General features: G+C 56.2%; 2 protein-coding genes across 2 annotated transcripts; both read right to left on the minus strand.

Annotated features, from left to right (window-relative positions):
- Positions 1–430: 430 nt before the first annotated feature.
- On the minus strand, positions 431–13,158 carry ERN2 (endoplasmic reticulum to nucleus signaling 2). The gene is made up of 22 exons (XM_082772363.1): positions 13,029–13,158; positions 10,338–10,455; positions 10,072–10,105; positions 9,398–9,470; positions 9,095–9,167; positions 8,846–8,968; positions 8,482–8,583; positions 7,936–8,197; positions 7,648–7,726; positions 7,415–7,565; positions 6,824–6,945; positions 6,445–6,621; positions 6,063–6,312; positions 5,603–5,693; positions 4,972–5,161; positions 4,520–4,619; positions 4,179–4,378; positions 3,269–3,416; positions 3,029–3,156; positions 2,614–2,737; positions 2,313–2,380; positions 431–2,234 (listed from the first exon to the last, which is right to left on the minus strand). Exons 1-22 carry the CDS (start codon positions 13,083–13,085, stop codon positions 2,043–2,045), a joined length of 2,862 nt encoding a protein of 953 aa, XP_082628489.1. The 5' UTR covers positions 13,086–13,158; the 3' UTR covers positions 431–2,042.
- A 462-nt stretch (positions 13,159–13,620) lies between these two features.
- UBFD1 (ubiquitin family domain containing 1) lies at positions 13,621–24,621 on the minus strand. The gene is made up of 7 exons (XM_082772376.1): positions 24,509–24,621; positions 24,054–24,287; positions 23,773–23,981; positions 22,570–22,635; positions 22,255–22,360; positions 19,650–19,732; positions 13,621–18,409 (listed from the first exon to the last, which is right to left on the minus strand). The coding sequence occupies exons 1-7, from the start codon at positions 24,525–24,527 to the stop codon at positions 18,299–18,301; spliced, it is 828 nt and encodes a 275-aa protein (XP_082628502.1). The 5' UTR covers positions 24,528–24,621; the 3' UTR covers positions 13,621–18,298.
- Between the last annotated feature and the right edge of the window lie 12 nt (positions 24,622–24,633).

The raw sequence follows: 24,633 nt of genomic DNA on the forward strand, positions 1-24,633 counted from the left end.
CTCCTTGTAAGAGAAGTAGCAGCATGCTACCTCCAGCTTCCCCCCCACATCCCCTGACCAAGACCTGTCACCTTCAGGAGTTTGTCCTGCGTGATTCCTAACAGCCTCAGCCTGGGCTGAGCCCTGGGCTTTCCCTCTGGCTACACCAAAAAAAACAAGGAACAGACTGTGGGGTTATCACAGGAGCTGTGCTCTAATCAGTTCCTGTAAGCCAGCAGTTAGAAAAGGGGAAGGTGGTGAAAACCTTTTCTATTTGATCAGCTCTATTTACAACATGAAATAGAGCCACAAGTGTGGCTGCACAGTTAACAAAATCGATTGCCCCAGGAAGCCAGTGCTGAGTGTTAGCACAAATGTACCAGTTTGTTTCTAAGCAGAAAAAGCTTTTTATTTTTTATAACATTTTATACAAAATGTTCTATGCTGTACACTGTTCTGAAAATAATAGATCTGTGGATCATCCCCCAGGTAACCAACCCCCACACCCCAGCAGAGAGGAATTTAGGCTGCATCAAAGGTAGTGCTGTCCAGAGAGGAAGGCTTGGCCAGGGGCTCCTGGGCTGGGTTCCCCTTGGCATTGTCAGCTAGGGGAGCTCCAGGCAGTGAGGTCAGCAGCTGCTGTGTGTGCAAGGAGGCAGAGCTGTGGCCACATCAGCTCCCAGGCTGCCCGCAGGCCCTATGGGTGCTTCACCCTTGGCAAGACTTGCAAGAGACAGGGGCTTGACCTCAGCCCCAGGAGGTGCCATGAACCAGAACATCCTTGGGGAATGCGCCCTGGGCAGCATGCACCTGTGAGCCTGTGCTGCTGCCGTCACTCCAGGCCTGGAGAAGCCGGGGGGCTGCAGGCACTGGACCGAGTTCAGAGGGAAGGGATCAGCAGGGGAGGTTTCCCTCTTGCTTGCCTTCCTTTATGTCCTGAGAAAACTGCCTGCAGACAGCAGCATGGCTCTTCTGCAGTACAAACAGCTCCTGCTCTGAGTACTAACGGGTATCTGGCCTAAAAACAGGCTGCTGCTCACCAGGAGGGAGAAAAACTTTTTCCTCAGCCAAGCTGAGATAAAAACACTTCATTATCAGGATTGTGCTGGAGGCCTCAAGCCTCCCCCCAGTGCTGGCCGTGCTGTGTCCTCTGCAGGCCCGATGCAAAGAGCACGGCCAGAGCCCTGGGAGCGATGCTAGATGCTGATCTGCTCGCCCTCAGCTGGGACGAAGGCCCTCATCCAGCATCGGGACTGCTGTGTCGGTCCTCCCGGTCAGCCCTGTGCGTTAACGCGCTCAGACAGCTCCTCCACAGGCACTCAGCCCAGGAGGGACCACGGGAACGACGCGTGCTGAGCCTCTGAGGAGCTGGCTGCGGGCCCACGCAGCAGTCAGGCTGTCAAGGTTCCTTGGGCTACTCCCAAGAAAATTCTTTCAACGTCTTTTTTTTTTTTTTTCCTGACTTCTCAAAGTACTGCCTGTGCAGTAGAGCTACTCTGTTCTCTGACAGCAGGGTCTTCAGGCTCCTGAGCCTGACCACGGCCCTTGGGGCTCAGCAGACCAAGGAGAGCCAGCCCCAGGCCAGCCCCTGCTGCCCGCACCCCTGGGAGCAATGGGTCCCTGGTCCCAGACCCAGTCCCAGACCCCCCCCCCAGCCGGGGCAGCCGTGCATAGGGCAGACGGGTGCTGGGGAGCCCATGGCCGGTGGCTGGGCTGCTGGACGAGGGGCACAAGGTGCCTCTGGCCTTCTCAGACATGCCCCCCAGAGTCCCTGTGCCCAGTGGTAGCCGAGCTCCCCAGCAGCCAAGGGCCACGCAGGGACCCCAGCAGGGACTCCCCACAGGAGCCCCCTTCCCCCTGAGCCAGGGCAGGACAGGGCACGGGGGCTGCAGCACAGCCGCTGCGGCTAAATCCCGTCAAAGTCACCCCAAAAGGGGCAGTGCCCCAACAAGTGCTGCTTCAGCTGCAGAGAGGGGAGACGGGTGCTGGTGCCCCACCTGCCAGGAGCCCGGCACCCCGAGGAGCCGCAGCCCCCTGCTGCCGAGCCCCAGCATGGAGCCCGCTCACCTCCCCGCGCCGCCCGGCTCCGGGACGTAGTAGGGGCGAAAGAGCCGCTCGCGGGCACAGAGCCGCATGGAGTTGTGCGTGTGCAGCAACAGCCGCGGGAAGCGGGAGGTGAAGTACTGCACGAAGCCTTCGGGGACGGCGCCCAGCGCCTCCTGCACGTCAGCGGGCAGCTCGTGGTAGTGATGCTTCTGTGGGACAGAGGGCTTGGTGAGGGGCGGCCGGCTCAGCACGCAGCCCAGCTGTGGGGCAGGTACCTTGCCTCGTACCTTGTTCCTCATGGCCCGCAGGAGGTCGCGCACCGAGCCGCCCTTGTAGGTGCGGAACTTCCTCAGGTCTGGGGAGAAAGCAGAGCAGAGGGGTGAGTGCCCCGGGAACCCAGAGCCCTGAAGGAACCCCTGCCCTGCTCTGCCCTTCCAAGGGCTGCATCTTTATCCCCCTGGATTTTGGCTCCCGGACACCTGGAGGTGCCTCATGGCTAAATGGCACCAGGCACAGAACGCTCCGTGCCCTGCGTGCTTCTGCATGGAGCAGGACGGCACCGCGGGAGCCCAGAGCCTGTGCTCCTACCTGTCTGCAGCGGGAGGGAGATGTGCATCCTCCAGTTCGTCCTCACCACCAAGCGGCCCCCTGCCTCCAGTGCCGTCACGATGGGTCCCTCAGCTGGCTCCTTCTCGATGCGGTCACTGACGTCCTGCACCAGAGAGCAGGGACTGGCACTGGTCCCATGCCCGCCCCAGCCAGTACCAGAGCACAGAGCTGCAGGGACGGGGGGGCACACAGCGCATCCAGCATGGGAGGGGATTAGTGCTGACCCCAAACTGGGGGAACAGGGGAACAGCCCTTGCAAAAGTAGCTCAAAATGAGCATGGTGAATACATGTGGGTGTTTCCAGCCCTTTTTCAGACCACCTGCAGCCCACACGGTGCCAGCTGTGCTCAGAGCACACCTACGGGCACTGCCCAGCTGCACTCAGCACTCTCACCTGGAAGAACTGCAGCTGCTTCTCTGCACTCCAGAAGAAGGGGTGCATAAGGACCACGGGGGCCGAGGGACGCTTCTGGGGCTCGCCACTGATCATTGACACAATCAGCTCTCTCGCAATGACCTTGTCTTGAATGCAAAACAGGAGCAAGCACTAAGCGAGGCTGCAGGGAGGACGGGGCACGCGGCACAGCCTGGCATGGGGCGGCTGCTGCCAGCACCGGCCTCCAGGCAGCCTCACCGTGCGCCTCCTCCTGCAGGCAGGGCAGCTGGTAAGTGCCCGCCAGGATGTTGGCCTGGCGCCGCAAGCTGTCCCCGAAGGGGTGCTGCCCTCCCGACACCACATAGTAGAAGACGCAGCCGGCTGAGAAGATGTCCACGGCACACGTCTGCAAGACACAGAGGGGGAGATGGGACCCTCGCAGCAGAGGGCGAGGAGAGCTTTACACCCACGCCTTTCCATGTGAATGCCCAGTTGTTAGCTACAGCTTTAGCCAGGCAGCAACACAAAGACACCGCGGCGCTGTTGGGAAGTGCGAGGCATGATGGGCTCCTGCCTGCCGAGCTCTCCAGAGCTGGGACGGTCTCTCCCTAGGCCAGCGATGCCCCCAGCACCTCGGGTCCTCATCAGGGAAGAGGTTTTCAGGGACACTGACACAAGCCAGGACTCCACAGCCAGATGAACACAGGAGAGCTGCTGCCGCCTTAAATGTCTGTGCAGGCTGATCCTAGCACAAGGGTACGTGAAGCGCGTTGCCAAAAGCAGCCTGTGCCCTGCCAGGCCCATCAGCAACCAGCTCCCAGCAGGAACAGGATCGATCCCCGGGGCCAAACAGACACACAGATGTCACCACCACCATGCGCCCCACGCTTCCAAGCACCAGAGCCAAGCGTCGGAGGGCCGCGATGGGGCTGCGGCCTCGCCAGGCCCCAGGCTCTGCCTCTCCACGGCGAAGGGGAGCACAGCAGGAGGCGGCTGCTGCCCTGGCGGTGCGCTCTGCTGCTGCGCTTGGGCTGGCTTTGGCTCTCAGAGCTCTGGTCTTAATTGTGCATCTCAGCGGCACACCACAAGGCTGCTGCAAGCAAGGACGCTGCAAAGAAAGGCTCAAGGAGCACGCTAAGCAGGACGGAGTTGTCCACAGCTCACTGACGGGGTTCTCCTTCGGGGCCTCCTGCAGCACCTCGGGCGCAATCCACCCCTCAGTGCCGGGGATGCCGGAGCGCAGGCTGAAGCTGTGCCGCCCCCCCTGGAGCTTCTTGCACAGGCCGAAGTCAGAGATGACAGCTCGGATCTGCCCGTGGCTATTCGGGACAGAGATAAGGATGTTACAGGGCTTCAGGTCGCGATGAACTGCAAGAGACAGACGGCAGTGTTACCTGCAGGCGTGGCCCCGTGCCGCAGGGCTGATGCTGGAGGTGCTGCTGGGGTGAGCAGGGCTGCAGCACATTTCCTGCACGCCCAGCCCCTCCCAACAGGACGCTGCCCTCTTACCGATGTTGAGGGAGTGCAGGTGTGCCAGGCCTGACATGGTCTGGTGCAGGACAGACACCGGGTCCAGGCTGCGCCGGTTGAAGCTGGGGCTCTCCACGTACTGGAAACAGGGAGACAGAAAGATGTGCACTGAGGGCTGAGGGCCCGGGCAAACAAGGCAAGGCTGGGCAGGAGAAGCTTCTCACTAGGCTGACGGAGGTGGAAGATGAGGGTTCAGATGTGCGAGCCCACTCAGAGGCCATCCCGTGCCCGACGCCCATCTCCAGGCTGCCCAGCGGGCGGCTGCAGCACACTGCCCTCACTGCGCCCTCCGCCAGGGCTCCCAACCAGAGCTGCCGGCTGCACGCCCCCAGCCCCTGCAGGGCCTCGCTAGCGGGATGGGAGGAACTGGGAGCCCTCCCCTGGGGACCTGCTGTGTGACGGGGACGGGGCAGGCAGACCTTGAGGCTCACCTCCTGCAGCGTGGCAGAGCAGAGCTCGATGGCGATGTAGTGGAACTGCTTGTCCCGCTCGGTGCAGAAGTAGCGCACGACGTGGGGATGCTCGTCCGACTCACGGAGCAGCTGCACCTCGCGGTCCACCAGGTGGAAACACTCGGGCAGGAGGCGCTTCACGGCCACGCTGCGGCCATCGAAGTGTCCCCTGTGTGCACACCTCCGGTGACGGCAGCGCCCACCACCAGGCACGGCAGAGCCCAGCGCTGCAGAGGCACGGCCCAGACGGGCTCTGGGCAATGCCAGGCTCGTCCCTCAGCCCCCTCAGCACGGGAGCAATGCCTGGAGCCACGAGCAGGCAGAAATCTCTGCAGCGAGCAGGGCACCAGGGGTTCAGGTGAACATTTTTGCAGGAAAACAACGTCCCTGGCTTTTTACTGTGGATGGCCTGGGGGAAGGCACTGCAGGCAGAGCCATGGGAACTCTCTGGGTCGGTTTGATAAGGGCTGGCTGAGGGGGAGGCGGCAGCCCTCCCACAAACACCTCTGCACTGCCCGGATGCCAGGTGGGGAAGGCACCTGCTGCAGAGCTGTGCTGGTGGCTGCCAGGCAGCAGTGGAGGCTGAGCAGCCATCCCAGGTGCCACTCACCTGAAGACAAAGGTTCCTCCAGCTCCATGGCCCAGCACATCCTTGGGGTTAAAAGAAACTTTCCCAACTACGATCACGTCTGGTTCCACATCTGCAAAGACAGGCAGCCTTCAACCTATAAGCGTCAGTCAGTCCTATATGAAGGGCATGCTGTTCATTAACCCCCTGGTTGTTTCCTGGGCCCTACAACTGCCAAACCTCCGCAGCCCATCCCTGTCCAACACCAGTGCTTGCATCTCCACCCCCTCAGCTGCAGCAATCTCCTCTGCAGGGCCTCTGCTCCTGTTTTGGGTGACACCACCTGCCCAGCCTCTCCTCAGCCTCCACGAGCCTCCAAGGTGTGGATTTGTTTTTCTGAGAGGTTCCACATTGTGGAGGAGACGTGGGCATTCCCACAAGGAGCTGCTGGCCCGCAGGACAGAGCACCCCTCAGTCCCTTCCCATCCCCACCAGCACGCACCTCCAGCAGCTGCCGGCACAGCTGGCTCCAGGCCGCCCACCCCGTTGGCTGGGTCCTTCAGGTGGGCAGAACCCGAGCTCTGTGAGTGCCGCGACGTGCGTCCCTGGCTCCCCTCTGGCTCCCCAGGCTCCCCAGGGACGCCCTCGCCAGAGACCCGGGGCGGGAGCAGCATCTCCTGCTGCTGCTGCTGCAAGAGCTGAATTTGCTTCTCCAGCTGCTGCTGCTGCGCCTCGTGCTGCCTCTGCAGTTTCTGGGGCACAAAGAACAAACGGCCTCAGCTGCTGGGAGCCCCACAGAGCCCAGGGCACTGGCACTGCTCCGGCACAAGCAGCTTCCAGCCCCGCAGCAGGCAGGCGGGCGCGGGGGTGAGGAGCCCACGCACCGTGAGGAGCAGCAGCAGGATGCCCCCCCCCAGCAGGGCGCTGCCAAGGACACCCAGCACCACGTCCCAGCTGCCGGACTCGGGGTACACCTCCACCTGCTCCCTGCTGGCATCGGATGGAGGCTGCCCATCGCTGCTCCGCACGGCCGGCTCCTCCACACTGCTTGGGGCCAGGAACTGCAACACAGGGGGGGTGCTGGGGCTGTACGGCAGGGACCTCCAGGCACTCAGACTCCCTCCCCTCCCAGCTGAGCCCCGAAGCTGGGTGGTGCACAGGACCCTCCTGCACCACCCTGGATGACCCTGACCCTCCTGTGGCCCCGCACAGCCCAGGACCCCCCCATGCAAAGCAGTGACCCAGCAGGGCCCCGCCGCTCACGTTGTCAAACACGGTCCTGGCCGGGGAGCTCCGGGGAATGATGGTTTCTGTCGTCTTCCTCAGGTTCTCTGGGAAGGCTCTAAGCATGGTGGTGTGGACCACAGGAGGCAGCTCGTGGTGCCCTGGGGTGAGAGGAAGGCAGAGGTGAGGTGGCCACCACCTGGCCTCCAGGCACAGCTTCAGCCTGCTCATCCGCGTGGTGTGGGCTCGCCAGGGAGCTGTGCTGTCCCGGGGAAGGGCAGCAGGAAAAGCCACGGCTACTGCCTGCTGGCCCCGTCCACAGACAGGATCTGGAGCAGCAGCAGCCAGCGGAGAAAGGCACAGGGCAAGATCCCCTGCCCCCTCAGGCAGCACGTGGCCTGCCCTCTGGGCCGCCCTGAGACACCGGCTTCATTTCCAAACACTGCCACAGCCGGGCCTCTGCTGCCCCTTGCCGCAAGTGCGGCCACAGAGCGAGCACCACAGCCATGGGCACGGGAAGCGTCAGGGCCCCTGCACAGCCTGGGGAGGGGAAGGGCTGTGACCCCAGGCAGAGCCATCGCAGTCCCTGGAGATGAACCACAGCCCCTGGGGCCCACCGCAGGTCCGCACCTATCAGCAGCCACTGGTTGCGCATGGAGGTGATGCTGCCCTGCGGGTACTTGACGTCGGTGCTGGGAGTGATCTCGCACTCTCCCGACTCCCTCATGGTCACGTCGTCCGTGGTGGGGCCGTCGATCCTGGCCAGCGTGATGCCCTGCGGCTGGAGGACGGGGTGGTGGGGCCGTGCCACGCGCCAGGACTCCCCCGGCACAGGGAGCCCCCGGGGCAGCGAGGACACTCACCACCAGCGCCACGCTGTCGTGGACCAGCGAGGTCAAGGCGTAGAAGCTGGCCGCGTGCTTCCCCACGTAGAGCGCAGGCCTGCAACACAGGGAAAGCATCAGCCCCCGAGCCTGAGCGGCGTGACACCACCAGGCATCACAGCCAGCGCCCACCGGTGTCCCCAGTGCCGCCCTCAGGCTGTGACACCCATGGGTGCTCTGCCCCAGAATGAAGCCGCTCCCACCCAGAGCCTCCCCCGCAGGGCCCCGCAGCTGCAGCCCCCACCCCGCAGCCCCCCGGCCACGTACAGCAGCTGGGTCTTGGTGGCCGTGAAGTCCTTCACGGTCTGGTAGCTCCCCCTGATGAGGTGGATGTCCTGCGAGTGGAAGGTGAGGTAGCGCAGCGTCTCCATGGCCAGGTTGAGGTGGGGGACGCGGCGGAGGCTGTCTTGGTGCCACAGGTAGATGCCGACCACGGGCGAGCCGTAGTTGTGCGCCCACAGGACCTCCCCGCTCTCCTTGTCCAGCGTCACCACCAGCCCGTCCCCGCTGGAGGCGAAGTGTGACATCTCTGGCCAGGGACAGACGGAGCGGGCGCTGCAGGCTGCCGGGCAGGAGCGCTCCGGGGAGACCCCACGCGTCCGGCAGCAACCCAGGGCGTGCTCCAAGGGGCACGGTGACCATCCCCGGGCCAAGTAGGGCCAGCCATGCCAGAGGGGCGCGTGCCACTTGGCACAGAGCCGTGGCCTTTTCGCTGCCATGCAGGTGAGCCCCGGCACGGCAAGGCTGACCCAGCAGCCGCTTTCCCCGGTGACCAGCAGGGCCTGGAGCCGCAGGTGCCTGCCAGTGACTCACTGTAGGGGTAGGACTCCTCGCAGAGCGGCGCCGAGTAGTCGGAGTAGGTGGCGTTCCAGCGCAGCTCCCGTGACTTGGTGTCGTACATGGTGATGACGTACTCTGCGGAGAGAGCAGGGCCGCAGGGTCACAGCGCGCCGCGGGAAGGGGCAGCGGGGGGAACGCAGCGGGGCCAGCCCAGCCCCAGCACGTCGGGGTTACCGAGCCTAACAGCGGGGCAGGCTGCTGGGCAGCCCCAAACTCTCCGCTCCCTGCCTGTCCACGGGGACAGCAGAGGTCACGCAGCCCTCCCTGGGCAGCTCGGGTCCCCACGGGGCGGGCAGACAGCACAGCACAGGTAAACGACAAAGTAAGGCTGGCTTACGGGTACGGCCGATGTAGAGCAGGGGACTGGAGGGGCACAGCCCATCCGAGGCCTCCGTTGAGAGCGTGGTCTGCTTCTCCCCTGACTTGGGGTCCACAACGAACCAGGTGTCCTGCTTCTTCCCTGCGAACAAAAGCACATCGTGCTGTATGCCTCCAGGGCCCCACGCTCCTCTCCTCCCCTGCAGCCACTCTGCTGGGCCTCCTCCCCACCTCACCCCGGGTGGGCCCTGCGGCGGGGCTCTGGTACCTGTGTAGAGCACGCCATCCGAGCTGCGGCACGGCGACGACTGCACCAGCTCCGGGATGGTGAACGGGAGCTTCTGCAACACAGACACCGAGTGGCAGCGGTGCCAGCGCAACGTCCCCCTGAGCTCAGCCCCTGCCTCCTGAGGACGTGCTGCCGCCAGGCTGACACCGCCAAGGTGCCGAGGGCACGCAGGAGCCTCCGAACGCCCCGAGCCTGCCCTGCCCTGCCCTGCGGCTCTGCCCAGCCCCGTGAAAGCAGAGAGGGGCGGGTGGGATGCAGGCAGCCCCCGGCCGCACTACTGACCATCAGGCCTTCCTTGTTCTTCCCTCCCAGGATGTACAGGCTGCCGTCGTTGGGGTCGGGAAGAAACGCCGGTCTGAAGAGAGGAGAGTGAAACGTGAGCCGTGCCCCACTGCTGGGCACACGCCAGTGGCTAAATAGGGGACGCAGTGATGAAACCCCTTCCGCAGCGTGCTCCAGGGTGACTCATATCAGTGCTTAACCCTTCCCAGAAACCTCTCACACCGGGTCTGGTGCGGGACGTACTGGTCTGCCTCCGCACAGCGCCTCGGCAGTGAGCCCTGCAGCTGCTGCCCTGCCCGCCTCAGGGAGACTCTGCGCTTCCCTCCGTTCCCCCTGCAGCTTCAGAAGGATTTAGGGACTTTCCTCAATTTCCCTCCTACGCTTTTGTGCACAGTGGCACAGAGAGCTCATGGGCTGCTTGCTGCACGGCTACCGCTGAGCAGCAGGGAGCAGCTGGCCCTCATCGCGTGAGGTGCTAGCAGAAGGGTGGGTTTGAGATAACGCTACGGCGCGGCCTAGAAGTTTAATTTCTCTCAGGTTCTGGGTTCTTGCTGTGAATCTGCTGGGTCACCAGGGCAGCCTTGCTAGTCAGCACCTCCGGCTGCCCCCTGCACAGGCTGTAAGGCCAACAACCTGCACTGTCCCTGCCCCGGCCCTGTGCGAGCCATACTCACTCTGCAACATAAACCGGCACCTGCAGAATGGGATCTGAAAAAGAGAGCGAGACCTGCACGTCAGCAGCCTATTTGCATTTCAGGCCCAGAATAGCCCCGGCCAGCAGCAGGAAATAGCCCCGCAGCAAATGCTCCCTCTGCCAGCAGCCGTGCCTGGGGCTGGAGCCGGACCCGCAGCATTCCCCCGGTGGAGGTGTGCCGCCAGCCCCCGCTCGCAGCCCACAGGCACCCGTGCTGCGAGCAGCCCCCGCCGGGCCCATCCTCACCGTCCTTCAGGGTCCACTTGATGTCACCTGTGCTCTTGCTCACTGCGTGGAGGTTCCCATCGAGCGTGGATATGAAGAGCAGCGTTTCGGGGACAGTCACAGCGCTGCTCTTGAGGCACTACGGACAGAAAGGGGCCCTCAGGGTGCTGCAGGGCTGGGGACGAGCCCAGGGCCGTGCCCCCGAACTGCTCCCGCTGCTCACCACTGCAGCACCCGGCTGCAGGGAAAGAGCCCAATGGCCCCTCCTGGCCCCAAGTGAGGGGAGACTTGCCAGGAGAAGGGTTTATTCCTTGCACTGCAATCCCATCATGATTTACAGCCAAGCTTTCAAGGCAGATTTGTACAAGAACCCAGGTACACCAGGTTCTCTCATTTATTTCTTGAGCAGGTATTTCCCAGCCTGTGCTCCTGGACAGAGGCTGTACAAAGAGGCGACAACAACACGGGGAAAGCCAGCCTTCTCCCCAGGAGGTTCACATTTTGTCCACAGACACCGTAACCCAGCTGGAAAAGTTTCAAGAAATTCCGCAAACCAAACAAATCTGAAAAGCACAGCTCGGGAGAGCTTTTGCGCCAGGTTTCTCAACACAGCAGGGTATTAAACCTGCTCGCTCCTTCAGCCCCGGCAACAGGGGACAGCGGGGGGACCACAGCTGCCAGCCGCTGTCCGGAGGTGCTGCGTTGTCCCGGCCGCTGGCAAGAAGCGCGGGCAGGGCCATCGACTGAGCTCGCGGGCGGCCGTGCCACGTGCCGTGGGTGCTGCGGGTGCCGGGTGCTGCTGACACTGTCCAGGAGCCCCAGGGCAGGGCGGCTCTGTCCCCACTCCCCTGGGGCTGCGTGCGCGGGGGTGGGTGCGGAGAGGCTGCGCCCAGCCGCGGCTCCCGCTGCCTCCCTGAAGGTGACACCGGCAGCCCCACCGCCCGCTCCTTCCAGAGGCGAACTGGCCGGGTGACTTTTCATGCCAGAAGCACAAGGGACGCCAGCCCAGGCCTTGCAAGGCGCACGGTGACAAGAGCACAACTGCAAACCTGCGGAAAGGGGAGCTGCCACTCCCGCGTGCGGTGCCCACATGGCAAACGCCAGCTCACCCGTGGTGCTCACACAGCAGCCTCGCCCCGTCAGCAAACAGGAGAGCAGCAGGCAAACAGCACGGGGAGAGAAACGGCCGCCGAGAAGGCAGGGCCAGCACAGCGCCTGGGCTCCATATCGCCAGCAACTGAGGTTGGGGGGCCCAGGGCTCACCGTGGGCCCCTGATGGATTTGGGTTGCTCTGTACATGGCCATGGGGGAGTGGATGGAGCCTCTCGGGAGCGGCTGCTCCCGAGGGCCTGCAGCTGATGCGCACCCCAGGGCCCTGCACGTCCCCTCCCTGCCTCGTGCCTGATGCTCATCGCATCCTCGAACACGGAGCAGGCACAGGGCTCGGCCCGAGGACCTGGACAAGACAAAGGAGCAGGAACCGGCACTGCTCCATGCGAGCACGTGCCCATGGGGAGGAACTGGCGACAACAGAGCAGCCACAACACAGTGGGGCCGAGAGATGCACTCTCCTGGAGCCCCCGGCTGCTGCAATTCCTCCAGCAGCAGCACAGGCAGCCGATGGGCATCGCGCCGCCCGCCCTGCAGCTGCTGCCCTGAGCACACTTCACAGCCACTCCCCTGCCGTCACCCCGCTCCTGTTTCTTGCCTTTCTTCCTGCTTGGTCTGTAGGTGAGTTCAGAGCCAGCTCCCGCTCTGCCCAGAGGATGGGGGGCAGGAGGAGCAGCTGTTTCCTGCCACCCCTCTCCAGCACGGTGCAGGCTCGCCACGTCGGCTCACCCCGGCCTCGAGGGATGGTGAGCGGTTGGCGAGGCCGAGACCCACCAACAGACATCCTCCAGCGAGGGGGCACCAGGCTGCAGCCCAACGCCTCGCACTGAGCTCGTGGTGTGGCCACCTGCACGGGGACCAGAACCGAGAGTGCCAGCCCCGGGGCAGAGCCCTGCACCGGCACAGCTGCAGCAGCCCCCGCTCTTTGCTTTGCAGTTTCACCCACCTCTGCGTTTTTTGGTGGCAGGGCACCCAACCAAGGGCCCGCTGCCCAGCCCCAGTCCCGCTGCCCACCCCAGGAGCTGCTGCCTTCTCCCCCTTTCTGGGGGGACCCAAACTCAGCCCCCAGCGCTGGCCACCAGCAGCAGTCCTGCCCAGGAGCGCAGCCGCTGGGGCCGTCCCCTGCCCTCGCTCCCGAGGAGCAGCCCCGGCGCGCTGCCGGCTCGCAGAGCCCCCGGCCACGGGCGCTGCCGGCAGGACGCAGCCCCGAGGGCAGCAGGGGACGGGCCGGGGGCTCCCGGGGAAGGGTCCCGCGGCCCCGCGGCGCCGAGCAGGGGACGGCGACCCCACGGTGGGCACCCGGGTTGGCCGAGCGGGTCTGCGGGAGGCAGCGGGCGCGCAGCGGGCAGGGGGAGGCACCGCAGCCCCGTCCCCGCCGCCCGGCTCCCCAGCAGCGGGCGAGAGCGGCGCGGCCCGGCCGTGCCCCCTCCCACCCCCCGGCTGCCACCGGCACCCCCGGGGGGCGGCACAGGCCGGCGGAGCACCGCGCACCCGCGGGGTCCCGGCTCCCCGCGGGCTCCCCGCGGGCTCCCCGCAGACCCCGGGCGCTGCCCCCCTCGGGGCCATACCGGAGCCGTCCCGGGGCCGCCCCCCAGCCCCTACCTGTCGCGGCGCGGCGCGGAGCAGCAGCAGCAGCAGCAGCGCGGCGGGGCCGCCCATGGCCGGGGCACGGCGGAGGCGCGGGGCCGGCCCCAGCTCAGCGCCGCGCCCCGGAGCCAGCGCGGCCGGGCGGGACCAGGATGCGGCTTCCTCCCCGCCGCCCCCCCGGCACGGCTCGGCCCGGCACGGGGAAGCCCGGCCCCGGCGCTCCTTAAGGGGCTCGTCCGCAGGGCGGGAGGGAGGCGCTGGCCCCGGCCCCCGGTACCCGAGCCAGGAGCTGCCCGTGCTGCCAGCCGGGGGGGGGCATCGCCTCCCGGGGGCTTTGTTGCGGCAAGAGCAGCACTGAACGGGCGCTGATCGGTATTAACGCAGCCTCTTGGTGTGAAGCAATGGAGGGCAGCAGCAAACGCAAATCTCCATCCCAGGAGAGAGGCACCAACAACAGCACTAACAACGAGCCCTGATTGCTGGGGGTTTCTGTGAACGTCTTTCTATCCAGAAACAAAGTGCGAACGCACTCGGGGTTGTTCACACTGTGAGAAGTAGGTTAGCACGTACAGAACACTGAAACACTCAAACACAGAAAGAATTAATTATCAAACTTTAATTCATAAGACTAATATTACAGAATAAAACAAATAGGATAACCAGTCAAGGTTACACTTAAAAAATCCAGCAGTGCAAATCTAAGACTAAATAGTTGTCATCTCCCCCTCCCCAGAAATAGGCAATAGATTATTTAAAAATACCATAAAACATGGCACTTACATATTTCATTTAAAATAAATCTGCAGTGGACAAAAACATCTAAGACCTTCTTTCTTTGAAAACAAACAGACGAAAAGAAATGAATTGCTCAGAACATGGATAAGACATAGTGAACTTCCATGAGCCACAGAAAGCAAACCCTTGGCTAGAAGGTAAAACGGCCATATGGTTCATACAACACTTGCCACAGCTCTCCTGGTCCCTTTCTTCCTTCTCCCCAGCGACTGGGACATTAACTGACAAAGCAAGATGCTAACAACCTAATTCTAACAGGTGGCAAAAGGTCAGAGTACAAAACTTAAAATGAAAACAGTTCCATTGGAAAATAAAGTTACAAAGGAAAAAAGAGTAAACAGAAGAAGGAAAATGTTGAAAACAAACCTTGCTCCACTGAGTTGGCACAGCAAGCGACCGGAGCCTGGGCTCTGCTGAGAGCGCGCCCGTGCCCTGCGGCTGCCCCACCGGCACCCGAAGGGGGCACAGAACAGACACTGCCAACACACAGCACCCGCACGGCGTCACTGCGAGTGGACTGCTGTTCTTTGGACCTTAAAGTACGAAGTGATGGGTACAAACAGCGTCAAGTACGAAATTTAACAGGCTGTGTGCGTGTTGCCAGCTACAATGTATTGCATGCTAACAGTTCCTCTAGCTCTTTTAATTGGGATCACCTCTTCTTTTTCATGATTATCCTTACTTTAGTTACACATTTCTCAGCAAACCGTGTCACTGACGGACATTAACAATTTAATCTTAAGCTTGATATGAAAAACCCACAAGTAATACAAGATTTCCACGCATGATGCAGTCTACGTTCAAACCCACCCAAGGTTTATTGATGCCCTTTTGTAGTCCTAACCAAACACTGACGCAGGAGCCGCTCACACAGAGCGCAGCAGCAGGCGGCAGAAGGAATACCAAAATCTCAACCAGGACAGGAACAGGAACCCCGCAGCAGGGCGCACGGAGAGGTGAACGGATGGCAGGAGGTGCAGCGTTTCAGCTCGCCGTGGGCAAAGGGCTCCGAGCAGCTCCGTAACTGGTTCTTTAACACCGGTGTCCTGGCGGGCAGGTTCTGCTCCTGCACACCGCTGGCGAGGGCAGTGAGGACAGACCGCCCCAGTACTGGCTGCCACCTCGGCGTGGGGACACCGCCTGCGCGCTGCTGGAACCCGCGTCTGCACGGCGGGTGCTCTGATCAAACACCGGGTGTGATGCTGGAAGGAACAGTACCCAAAAACGGTGCTCACGGGGAGTTACATCTGTATCCAACAGGGACCTGATCTCCGCAGAAAGGCATCACAGCGTTATTTAAGTGAAATAATCAAACTTTTGCATAGGAATCACCACAGATATTACCATAGACTTCCTATGGAAGAGTACACGTTGGCTCTCAAAACAATCTTCATCAGCCAACTTAAAATTCTGACTGCATTTGCACTTTACTCATAATATTTGTGTCTTACCAAGGACTAACCACCGCATCCTTCCACAGAACCATTTCTTATGGCAAATCTGCTCTGGAGAGCATCACAATCATCAGAGAGTAAAATCCAAAACCAAGAGAGAGGCTAGGGAACGGCTCCCTAGTTAGACAAGCTGTGACACAGTGCAACTAAAGATATTGAATGTTTTCTTAGATGTTAATGATCACTAACACCAAGAATCACCTTGGAAAAATGGGTATATACCAGAAGATATAAAGTTCCATGATTCCAAAAGAGAAAGGATTTTAAAAGCGATGCTAAGTTCAATAGGAAAATTCATGTCAAAGAACTCCCAAGAAACCTACTCAATTAAGCCAACAAACACCAGTTAAAGCGTTTCAGATGAGCATCACCTTCCCGGGTTTTAATTCAAACTTTGCACATAGAACAAAAAAAAAAAAAAGAAAATTCCATTTTTCAAATCAAATTCAACTAGAAATTGAAGTACCTAAACAACCATCTTAGTTTATAATGTTCTTTTTTCACATTTAAAGCTGCTTTGTAACCACCACCTTTTATATTCTGTTTCTTTTGAGATGATTTATTGTACCTGGCACAGGACGCAGAGCACTCAGGAGGGAATGCTAAATGCTCACTCCTGCAGTGCTCTGCCTGCCCAGGTGCCCTTCTCACCTCGACAGTGCTCCGGTCGGGTGCGTGCCCTCCCGCAGCAGCAGCAGCACTGCACTCACCCGAGTTATTGCATCGAACGTGGAAGCCACAGCAACTCTGGGGAAGAGTTGGAACTAAGGTACACGTCCTCTCAGGGAGCAAGCCAGCGAAAGAACAGGAAAGGAAAATGGAGCATGAGTGATGTACAGACAGGGCCGAGCAGGTCAAGTAGCAAGTGGAAGCTGATAACCACAGAACCAACAACACTGGCAAGTGCAAAGGTGAAGCCAAGTGACAGAAAGAAACAGTGTCACTAATTATCCTAATATACCATATACATACAATATATGATGCAGTACTGTAGTGCATACACTTCCCACCGGGTACTGAAATGGAAATTTAAGCCTTAACACCAGGATTGGCAATTAGAAAATAACAGGAGTGACAGCTGAAGTTGTAGTTACACCTCCAATTAACGGCTGCCAGCCCCTCTGTCTGCATTCACTCGCCCCGAGCGCTCGGAAGGGGTCGTTCTGGGGAGCTGGCAGCGCTCCTGCAGGGATCGCGCCCGTCTCCGCGCACTCACGTCAAGACACACTGCTGCTGGCTTGTATACAGGAAGGAAATACCTCAAGCTACAAGAGTAACGAGCACACCACTAGTTTATATGTTGGATATGAAACACCTTAGCAGTCGTATTGCATGGATGTGCTAACTGAAAATACAAAACAAAAGCTGCTGATGTTGCCATCAAGAGTCTACAGGTAAACACGCAACCGTAACACACCATAAAATGGACGCTTTTCTGAGTCTCTCAAATAAAAAAAAAAAATACTCGTTTGGGAATTTGCACCTGCTGAGTTTCAACTGGGCTACTTCAAGGAAAGTGAAAAAAGGACGTGGGATATATTAAGCTCAACTATTCAAAAAGGATATTTCTAAGTGAGCTTCACAAAATGTTGAGCTACTTGTATGAATTAATATCAAACCCACAGTGTTACAAAAAAAAAGTGATCTGTTAGATGCAGGTTTAACACACAGCAAGACTGATTCAGTCTGACTGCACGATACAATCTGTTACGGTTGTGCACCTTTTCAGGACTGAAAGGTCCGTTCAGAAAACCTGAGATAAATGGCACGTTCGTTGCTGAGATGACACAGAATATCACAAACCAAAGGCAAGGAGCAGTATTTCAGACAGACCTAGATGCAAGAACTTGTTGTAAACTTGAGCAAAAGGAAAGCTGAAAGGTAATTTAAATTTCAAAAGTTAGTTGCTAGATAGACATCCCTCATTTGGTAAGGTTCACTGAATGCGATACTTTTAAACTGTCAAATCCAGGTCACAAAAGACTACTGCAGTTATTCCGAATGGGAAATGGCATCGGAGCTTCTCTCTCCCACCTCTGCCCTCCTCCCAACAAAAAACAAGACAGGAAGGTCTCTTTGGTTCGCTTCCTTTGCGAGATTTGTGTTTCTCCTTCCGTGCACTCCCATCAGGCAGCGTTGGCAGCGCACCCCGGAGTTTTTTGTTTGTTTTTTTCCAGTCGGACAGGTGAGTGTCACACCAACGGCTGCAAAACGGCTCCGGACTGCAACACGCACAATCAAGAGAATGCTCCTAAAATGTAGCACCCCAGGCAGGAGGTAAAAAAGGAGCAGGGAGGTATGCACACGAGAGGAAAACAACTAAAGTGGCATGAAATGGGCCAGTAAGCAGCACTGGGGCACGGTGATAACAACACATCCACAGTGGTATTCACCTGCTCCAAACATGCCACCCAGAGTACCAACCCGAGCTGAGAGAGGGGGAGAGAGAGCACACGGCATCTTTGGGTTTAAGGAAACAAAATCCGAGGTTTGCTACCAAAGATTCAAACCTGAAATAAAAGGGCCAGCAGAATATGGCTTACTAAACATCAATTTTGCATACTGTTTAAAGTTTATTATTTAAAAACTGTTTCTGAAATTCTCAGTCACAACCAAGTAACTAAATTAAGTTTAATGCTTGTAACTGAAAGATTATGAAAATATCTGTTTTTGTTCAAACCATGTAAAAAATCCTCGATAATACATTGTAATATTTACTTTTTAAAACTAAATCGGAAGATCAACTCTCAGCAGATTTAAGTGTATTACACACGGTATTTTGTGAATTAAGATTTATTGATTTCCACTGTATTTGCTTTAAATATGGTTGAAGCTGACTGCAGAAAAGGGATGGTGAAATTTAAGTTAAAAGTAAACTAATGGTGAAAGAACATCACCTCTGGCTTCCATCAATGCCTCGTTTATCATATTTTATTAATAAAGTTCCAGGACTATCACATCCAGGGATGTTGGAGGCCTCTCCCAGCAGTGTCCTTAGCTTTGTGTCATTTTCCTGTGCCAGAGGTGAGCGTGCTTTCAAAAATACTGCCACTTTCCCAGCACCGTGTCTTTGATTGCATCAACATATTGAGTTGGTACCCAATAGACCCAGTAGTAAGATGCTTCTGTTGGGCCCAGCTGAAATGCCTGCAAAGTTAAAAATGACAACATTTACATGTGGAAAACAGAACAGCTCATACCAGACAGCCTGGACATACGTCTTACCCACGGCAGAAAGCAAACAAGTCTGCTATACCCATGGCCTCTTTCAAGGATGTTGTATGCACCACACATTTGGTGTGCAATTAAAGGAAACGTTCCTCTGAGAAACAACTGCAAAGAACCAATTAAGTGATGCGCTCTTTCCTTTATCACAGCTGCAACAAACTCTTGGCCAGTTTCAAGAACACGAGGAACTTAAGGAAGACAGAATCTAATGCACCCCCAAAGGTAAGTCTCTAAAGAAATTATGCACAGAGTTAGGAAGCCAAACAGGAACTAAGACAACAAACGTGTTTTCATAAATGAAATCTCAGAATTTTAATTTGTCTATCTAAATAGACAGAATGTCCTATTCTCTTACTTATGTGAGCGGAAATCGGAGAGGAGCGTTACGGCATGCCAATAACCTCTACCCTTGTTTTAGAATGATTTTTGTATCATTTCTGGAAGAGGACATTTTCTTATATCGGTGATCAAAAACCAAATATTTGAGAAAAGACTAGATCAGCTCCTTCCTGCAGACAATGATTCTAAGGTACAGCATTTTCCCTTTCTTCCCCTAAAGAAAGGGAGCAGACTTATATAAGGAAATTACTTCAACTTCAGAAGTTAGTTACTGCAATTCCTGTAGAGTACATAAAGCAAAACCTCAAAAGAAACAGCCAGTAGAATTAGCACTGCTCTTCTTAAATGTGTTACTTTTCTATAACCAATACCAGTTTTTCAGAAAATTAAGTGTGAAAAAAAATATTACCGAATCAAATCACTTTCCTTTTTAAACCAGCAGCAAGACCTGTTATTTACATAAATAGAACAGAAGCCAGAAATTCAACTAGATATAGGAAAATATCACTAACATTAAGAAATCATGAGTATTTTTAAGAAAGCACGAGTATTTTTACACTGCTGTAACAGTCATGAGATGGAGGATGTTAAATGGCACTACCACTCGTGTGAGACCAGCCCAGAGTTCCACGGAGTAGCAGATATCCCGTACGCCACCCAAAATATTTACATTATGACTGCAGACAATGTTGACATTCCACAACACGAGGCTGGTATTGCTATCAGTCCCAGACTTGCTCTATTTTGAGAGCCTTCCTCCTGCATATTTGCATGAAGTAACTGGAATGATATTATTAATTAAAGTAGAGACATTACTTACCATCATGTGATAATCTTCGTGTCCTTCAATAGGTTCACTCACCACATTTTTAATGGACCCCATGGGTAACTTTTCTGTTCTCTCTACATTAAAATCGATCAAAGTATTATTTCTGAGACACGAGGAAGATGTATGTTATGCTAACATCAAACACCACCTCTGTCATTTCCAAAAGCTCCTCGGGTGTCAGGCTTTCCCACTGGGGTGAACTTTGGGTATCTGCTGCTGAGAGGAACATCTTCCACGTCACCATACAGCCCCCAGCTGGAGCGCTAGGAACATAAAGGAATCCCAAACTGGACCGCACAGATCCCCACCTTTTGATGTCTCTGCAGCACCCTAAGTACTTCAGGGTACCTGATGTGGGCCTTAAATTCAGTGAGGGGAAGTTTCATGTTTCTCCCTAAGGAACTCCACTCGTACCAGCAGGATTGCTCCCATAGTGAAACTCGTCCAGGTGTAAGAATATTCAGGACTATCAAGGATTATACTACGCTCTGCAGAAATGACAAGGCTGAAGGAAGCCGAGGGGGAGAGGCTAGCTAACCCTTTGAGGTCTAGTTCTGGTTTTAACCCGAGGCAGTGCTCAGCTGTCACTATAAGAGCACAGGCAAGGAAACATTCATGGCTAAGTAGGGAAAGAAAAAAAAAATTAAAAAAAAGGGAAACTGAAAGAAAAAAAGATGACTACAATTAGGTGATAGACTAAGGTCAGCCAGCCAGAAGCAACCAGCAAGAATGACACGGTGTAGTGTCCAGAGGAGATTTTCTGTCTCAGTTATGTCCCTGCTTCTTTCTGAAGACCTAACTCCAAGAAGCTTCCTTTCAGTTCCAGCTTTCAGTGTCAGCCTAAAATTACCTTCTTGCACATAAGACAGAAAAAAACGTAAACTGAACAAAGAATTCCTTAGCTCTACATAATTAATTCTTGTGAATCAGGAAAAAATCCACCTCCTTAAAAAGGTAAACAGGGAGACAAACATACTCAGTCTGGGCTGTAAAGACAAATATTCTTTATCTCAGTGCCGTAACTAAGCTGACTCTAAACTATCCCTGTGAGACTTGCAACTCCTTCACGGAGTGAAATCCTGCTTTGCACTCATTTATCACCCCACAATTGAATTACTTCTCACAACATCTCAGCAACAGGCCAATCCATACTACCGATGACTATATGAAATGTACACAGAGCAGCTGAGAAGCACGTACCCTTGTCAGCCCTTAGGCTACAAAAACGTACAGTGTGATGTGGGAAGCAAAGGGAGGCTGTCTATGGGATAAATCAGGTGCAGTTTTCCAAGACTGCCAAGTTAAAAAGAAAAAAAGAGCCACAACAACAAAAACTATGTTAACAGCTACTTGTGTTTATTCTGGCCCTTATGCGCTGGCATCTACCAGGAGTTTCTCAGAGCAGGAAGTTTCCCTCTCACCAGCAGCCAGCAATTATAACCAGTCCCTGAAGGAAGCAAGCTGCTGCTAATTTGGGGAAGCAGGGAAACAGGTTATATTAAAGACAGAGGACTATTAAGAAGAATCAAATTTCAAAGCTTAAGAAGCACTGATCTGGAACACTTCAGAAATACTGAACTTGAAACTGGTCTAGAAGGTGAGGGAAAAGGATTAATTACCTAAATACTACTCACGTATTTAGAACACATTATCAGTAAGAAAAAACCAACACGTGCCCAAGCTATAGAGGAAAAAATGCAGCATCCCTGTCGCTTAGCCTAAGAGATCTCACTGTGATTTGTACCAGTGGAGATTTTAAAGACAGAAAACCCTCGAGTTCACAATCAAGTCTGCCCTACATAGGAAAGGTCAAAAACTTTTGAGATTTCTGCTTACTTTGGAAATAACGTAGCAGCTGGAGGTGCCATCCAAAGCTAACATTACCATCCAATTAGGTTATTTTACAGGGACAGCGAGCAAGCACTTCTATTCTTCTTGCTCATCAATATAACACTGCCCCATCCTGGTCAAACTAAAGGCTTCCTTTGGAGGCAGGGGGATTATCTGAGACGTCCTCAGCAATGCACGTTATCACCACAGCACTGTCAGCTCCTCCTGGCACCGCTCAAGACGGTAAACTGATTCCTCTGCACAGCAACACATGCCATAGTTTCTGCAGTTGTACATCACTGAAACAAGACACCCAACTGATTTTGGTTGGAAGGACAAATAACGACAGAGATGCCAGCACTCCTACTCTTATTCCCAGCTCTACGATTCTCTTTTGAGTCGCAGCCAAGTCATTGAGCCGCTATGTGATGCTGGCATCAAACCAATGTTTATGAAGTACTTTCGAGATACGTTAGAAATGCCAAATATTGTAATTTATATTTGGACCTATGAATAGCAGATTGGAACGTCAGTCTACTGGCACAACTGAACTCATGTTTTCCAAGAACAGAAATAAAATATCAACCAATATTCGATAATACAAGAGAACGGCATTTGAGAAGCAGCAGCAAAATTTAGTTCTCAGGTAATAAAATAACAATATTATTCCCCCAACACAATTTAATCACATCAGAAACTTTCTAGCTCACACAATTCACATATACACCAAACATTAATTATTCATCTCAGAATCTGAGTCGCTCACCTTTTGTACCAATCCATAGCTGGTCTTGCTCAAGTTTGAAGGTCAATCTTACTTTCCCCCCTGATTTGTTGTACATGCCAGATAATGGCACTGTTGGCAGGCGCTCCTACAAAAAAAGCAACACAGTAAGGCGCGGTGAAACACTAACAGGAGAAGGCTTGTCCTTTTGGTTTTTTAAGCATAAGGATAATCTGATTTCCCAGTTTTCTACTAAGACAAAAAGGAGAGGTAAAGCCATCAAAGAAAGGTCTCAGGCCATAGAAAAAGCCCTCTTTTTTCTAATTGCAACAATGTCTCAAGTACTCATTTACTGACCTGAACGCCTTTAACAGAAGGCATCACATCATCGGGTTTTCCTTTATCCAATACTTTTCTGTGTTGCTACAAGGTAAAAGCAGAAGTTAGAATTTACAGAAACACCAGAGAATTGTTCACGTTACTTCTAACACGCCCTGAGCTGACCATCACCCAACAGCGCCAGGAGGCAGTTAAAAACTATTCAGTCACTATCACACGGGAACAGTTAATTTTCAAAGTTAACGAGCAGTTCCTAGGAGAGCCTAAACAAATTATACAGATGAATAAAATCCCAATACAATACAGAGGGTAACGACCTTCGTAGAATTCACGTCTACACTGTATGTATACAAAGCCCACGCCTCACTCTAGCATTGTACATGCTGAATCACATCGGTGGCATTTGGCAAGACAGTTTGAACAGTCAAGTGTTACATTCAGTGAACGGCAGAAAACCCTCTACATCTGACAGTGCAGCATACCGCAACACAGCAGCAAACCAGGCCAGATTAGAGCAGTAGTAACTAAGAAAAACATGCTCAGAGCTCGTAAGTTGCTGAGTACCTTTAAACAATGATGGAACTTACAGTGAACGTGAACTATGATAAATTACAGAGAAACAAAAGCACGTCTCATAAAGGTTGTAGATCAACAATGCATGTTTTAATTTTTATTTAAATTTATTTTGAGAGGGGCTGGTGATACCTTGAGCTGAAAATCCTTTATCAGCCCACTGTGCTGCAGCACAGCTGCCAAAACAAGCCTGGCTGCACCGTGCTTCGCTTCCTATTAGGAGGCAACGCTTCGACGCGAGAGGAGCATTCAGCAACCATGCACCCTGCAGTGCTTGGGAAGCTGAGGGAACTGCTCTCTTGGTGTCCATTTAGAGGCAGTTTTTGGAAATCAAGTTCTTTTGTGTCTACCAAAATTAGTTAGGTTTTGGATATAATTAATCTTGGCTGCGTTTGAGCTAACAACCACGGAACGTTTCCCTTATTTAACGTTTCTGCCCGAAGTGTCTGGCAGCAGCACAGGGGGTGTCCTCAGTGCCAGGCTCCGCTGGGCCAGGCGTTTCTGTGCTGTGAGACCCTCTCCATGCTCGGCTGTCCCAACCAAAGCCCCTGCCCTGCTCCGAGGGCCCCACGGTGGCCGCAGAGCCCCACAGGAGAACCGCCCGAGCCCCGTGGCGCTGCCCCCCAGGCTCACGGAGCCTCCCACAACCTTCTGCCTGCAGAGCGGCTCCTTCTTGTTCTCCTCGGCCTTGACCTCCTGCTGGGCGGCCTCCTTGGGCGTGTTGACCGCCAGCACGTCGTTGATGGTGGAGCCCACCACCATGATCTTGGCTCCGTTCGTCACCTTGATCTCCCGCAGCGTCTTCTCCTCGGGCAGCAGCCCCTTGAACATCACCTTCTGCATGGCGGGCGGGAGGCCTGCGGGCGGGGCGGGGGGGGGTTACCGGGGGGCCCGGCCACCCCGAGGGGCTCGGGGCCGCCCCCACCGACCTGTGAGCGAGTGGATCTCCTGCTTCAGGTCCGCCCCGGTGCCGTCCAGCCGGACCTTGACGTCGTACTTGTTCTTGTTCCAGATCACCTTCAGCTCCACCAGCTCCTCGCCGCCCTCGGCCGCGCCGCCGTTGCTGACGGAGGCCGGGGGGAGCCGGCGCCCCTCGCCCTGCGGGGAGCCGCCCTCCCCCCCGCAGCCTCCGGCCTCCGCCTCCATGGCCGGGCCCTCGGCACCTGCGGGAGCGCACGGGAAGGGACGGGACGGGACCGGCAACCGGGTGCGGCACCGGGCGCGACGGCGACACCGACACCGACACCAGCCCCAGCCCCAGCCCCCGGCCCCGACTCCGGCCCCCGGTCCCCGGCCCCGACTCCGGCCCCCGGCCCCCGGCCCCCGGCCCCGCCCGGCCCCGCCGCCCCCCGGCTCCCCCCGCCCCGGTGCCGCCCGCTCGTACCTGGCGCGGCGGCGGCCATGATGATTGTGTACAATCTGCCGCGGGGCACGCCGGGAAGCGCCCGCCGCGGGGAGCGCTGGGGGCTGGGCCGCGCCGGCACCCGTAGCCCCGCCCCCCCCCGGCCC

The sequence above is a fragment of the Aythya marila genome (assembly GCF_965140915.1).
Source record: "Aythya marila genome assembly, chromosome: 15".
Taxonomy (NCBI): Eukaryota; Metazoa; Chordata; class Aves; order Anseriformes; family Anatidae; genus Aythya; species Aythya marila.

Bases quoted from the DNA above. Each gene is read 5' to 3' on its own strand.
- ERN2 (XM_082772363.1), bottom strand. From the start codon at position 13,085: ATGGGCGGCCCCGCCGCGCTGCTGCTGCTGCTGCTGCTCCGCGCCGCG. The intron at 8,969-9,094 runs GTACCAGAGCCC...TTTTGTTCGCAG, and splicing joins GGATGGCGTGCTCTACACAG to GGAAGAAGCAGGACACCTGG. The intron at 4,620-4,971 runs GTGAGCCTCAAG...CCCTGTTTCCAG, and splicing joins GCTCTGCCACGCTGCAGGAG to TACGTGGAGAGCCCCAGCTT.
- UBFD1 (XM_082772376.1), bottom strand. The intron at 23,982-24,053 runs GTCGGTGGGGGC...CCCCGCCCGCAG, and splicing joins GGAGATCCACTCGCTCACAG to GCCTCCCGCCCGCCATGCAG. The intron at 22,361-22,569 runs GTCAGTAAATGA...CTTTTTTTGTAG, and splicing joins CTTCTGTTAAAGGCGTTCAG to GAGCGCCTGCCAACAGTGCC.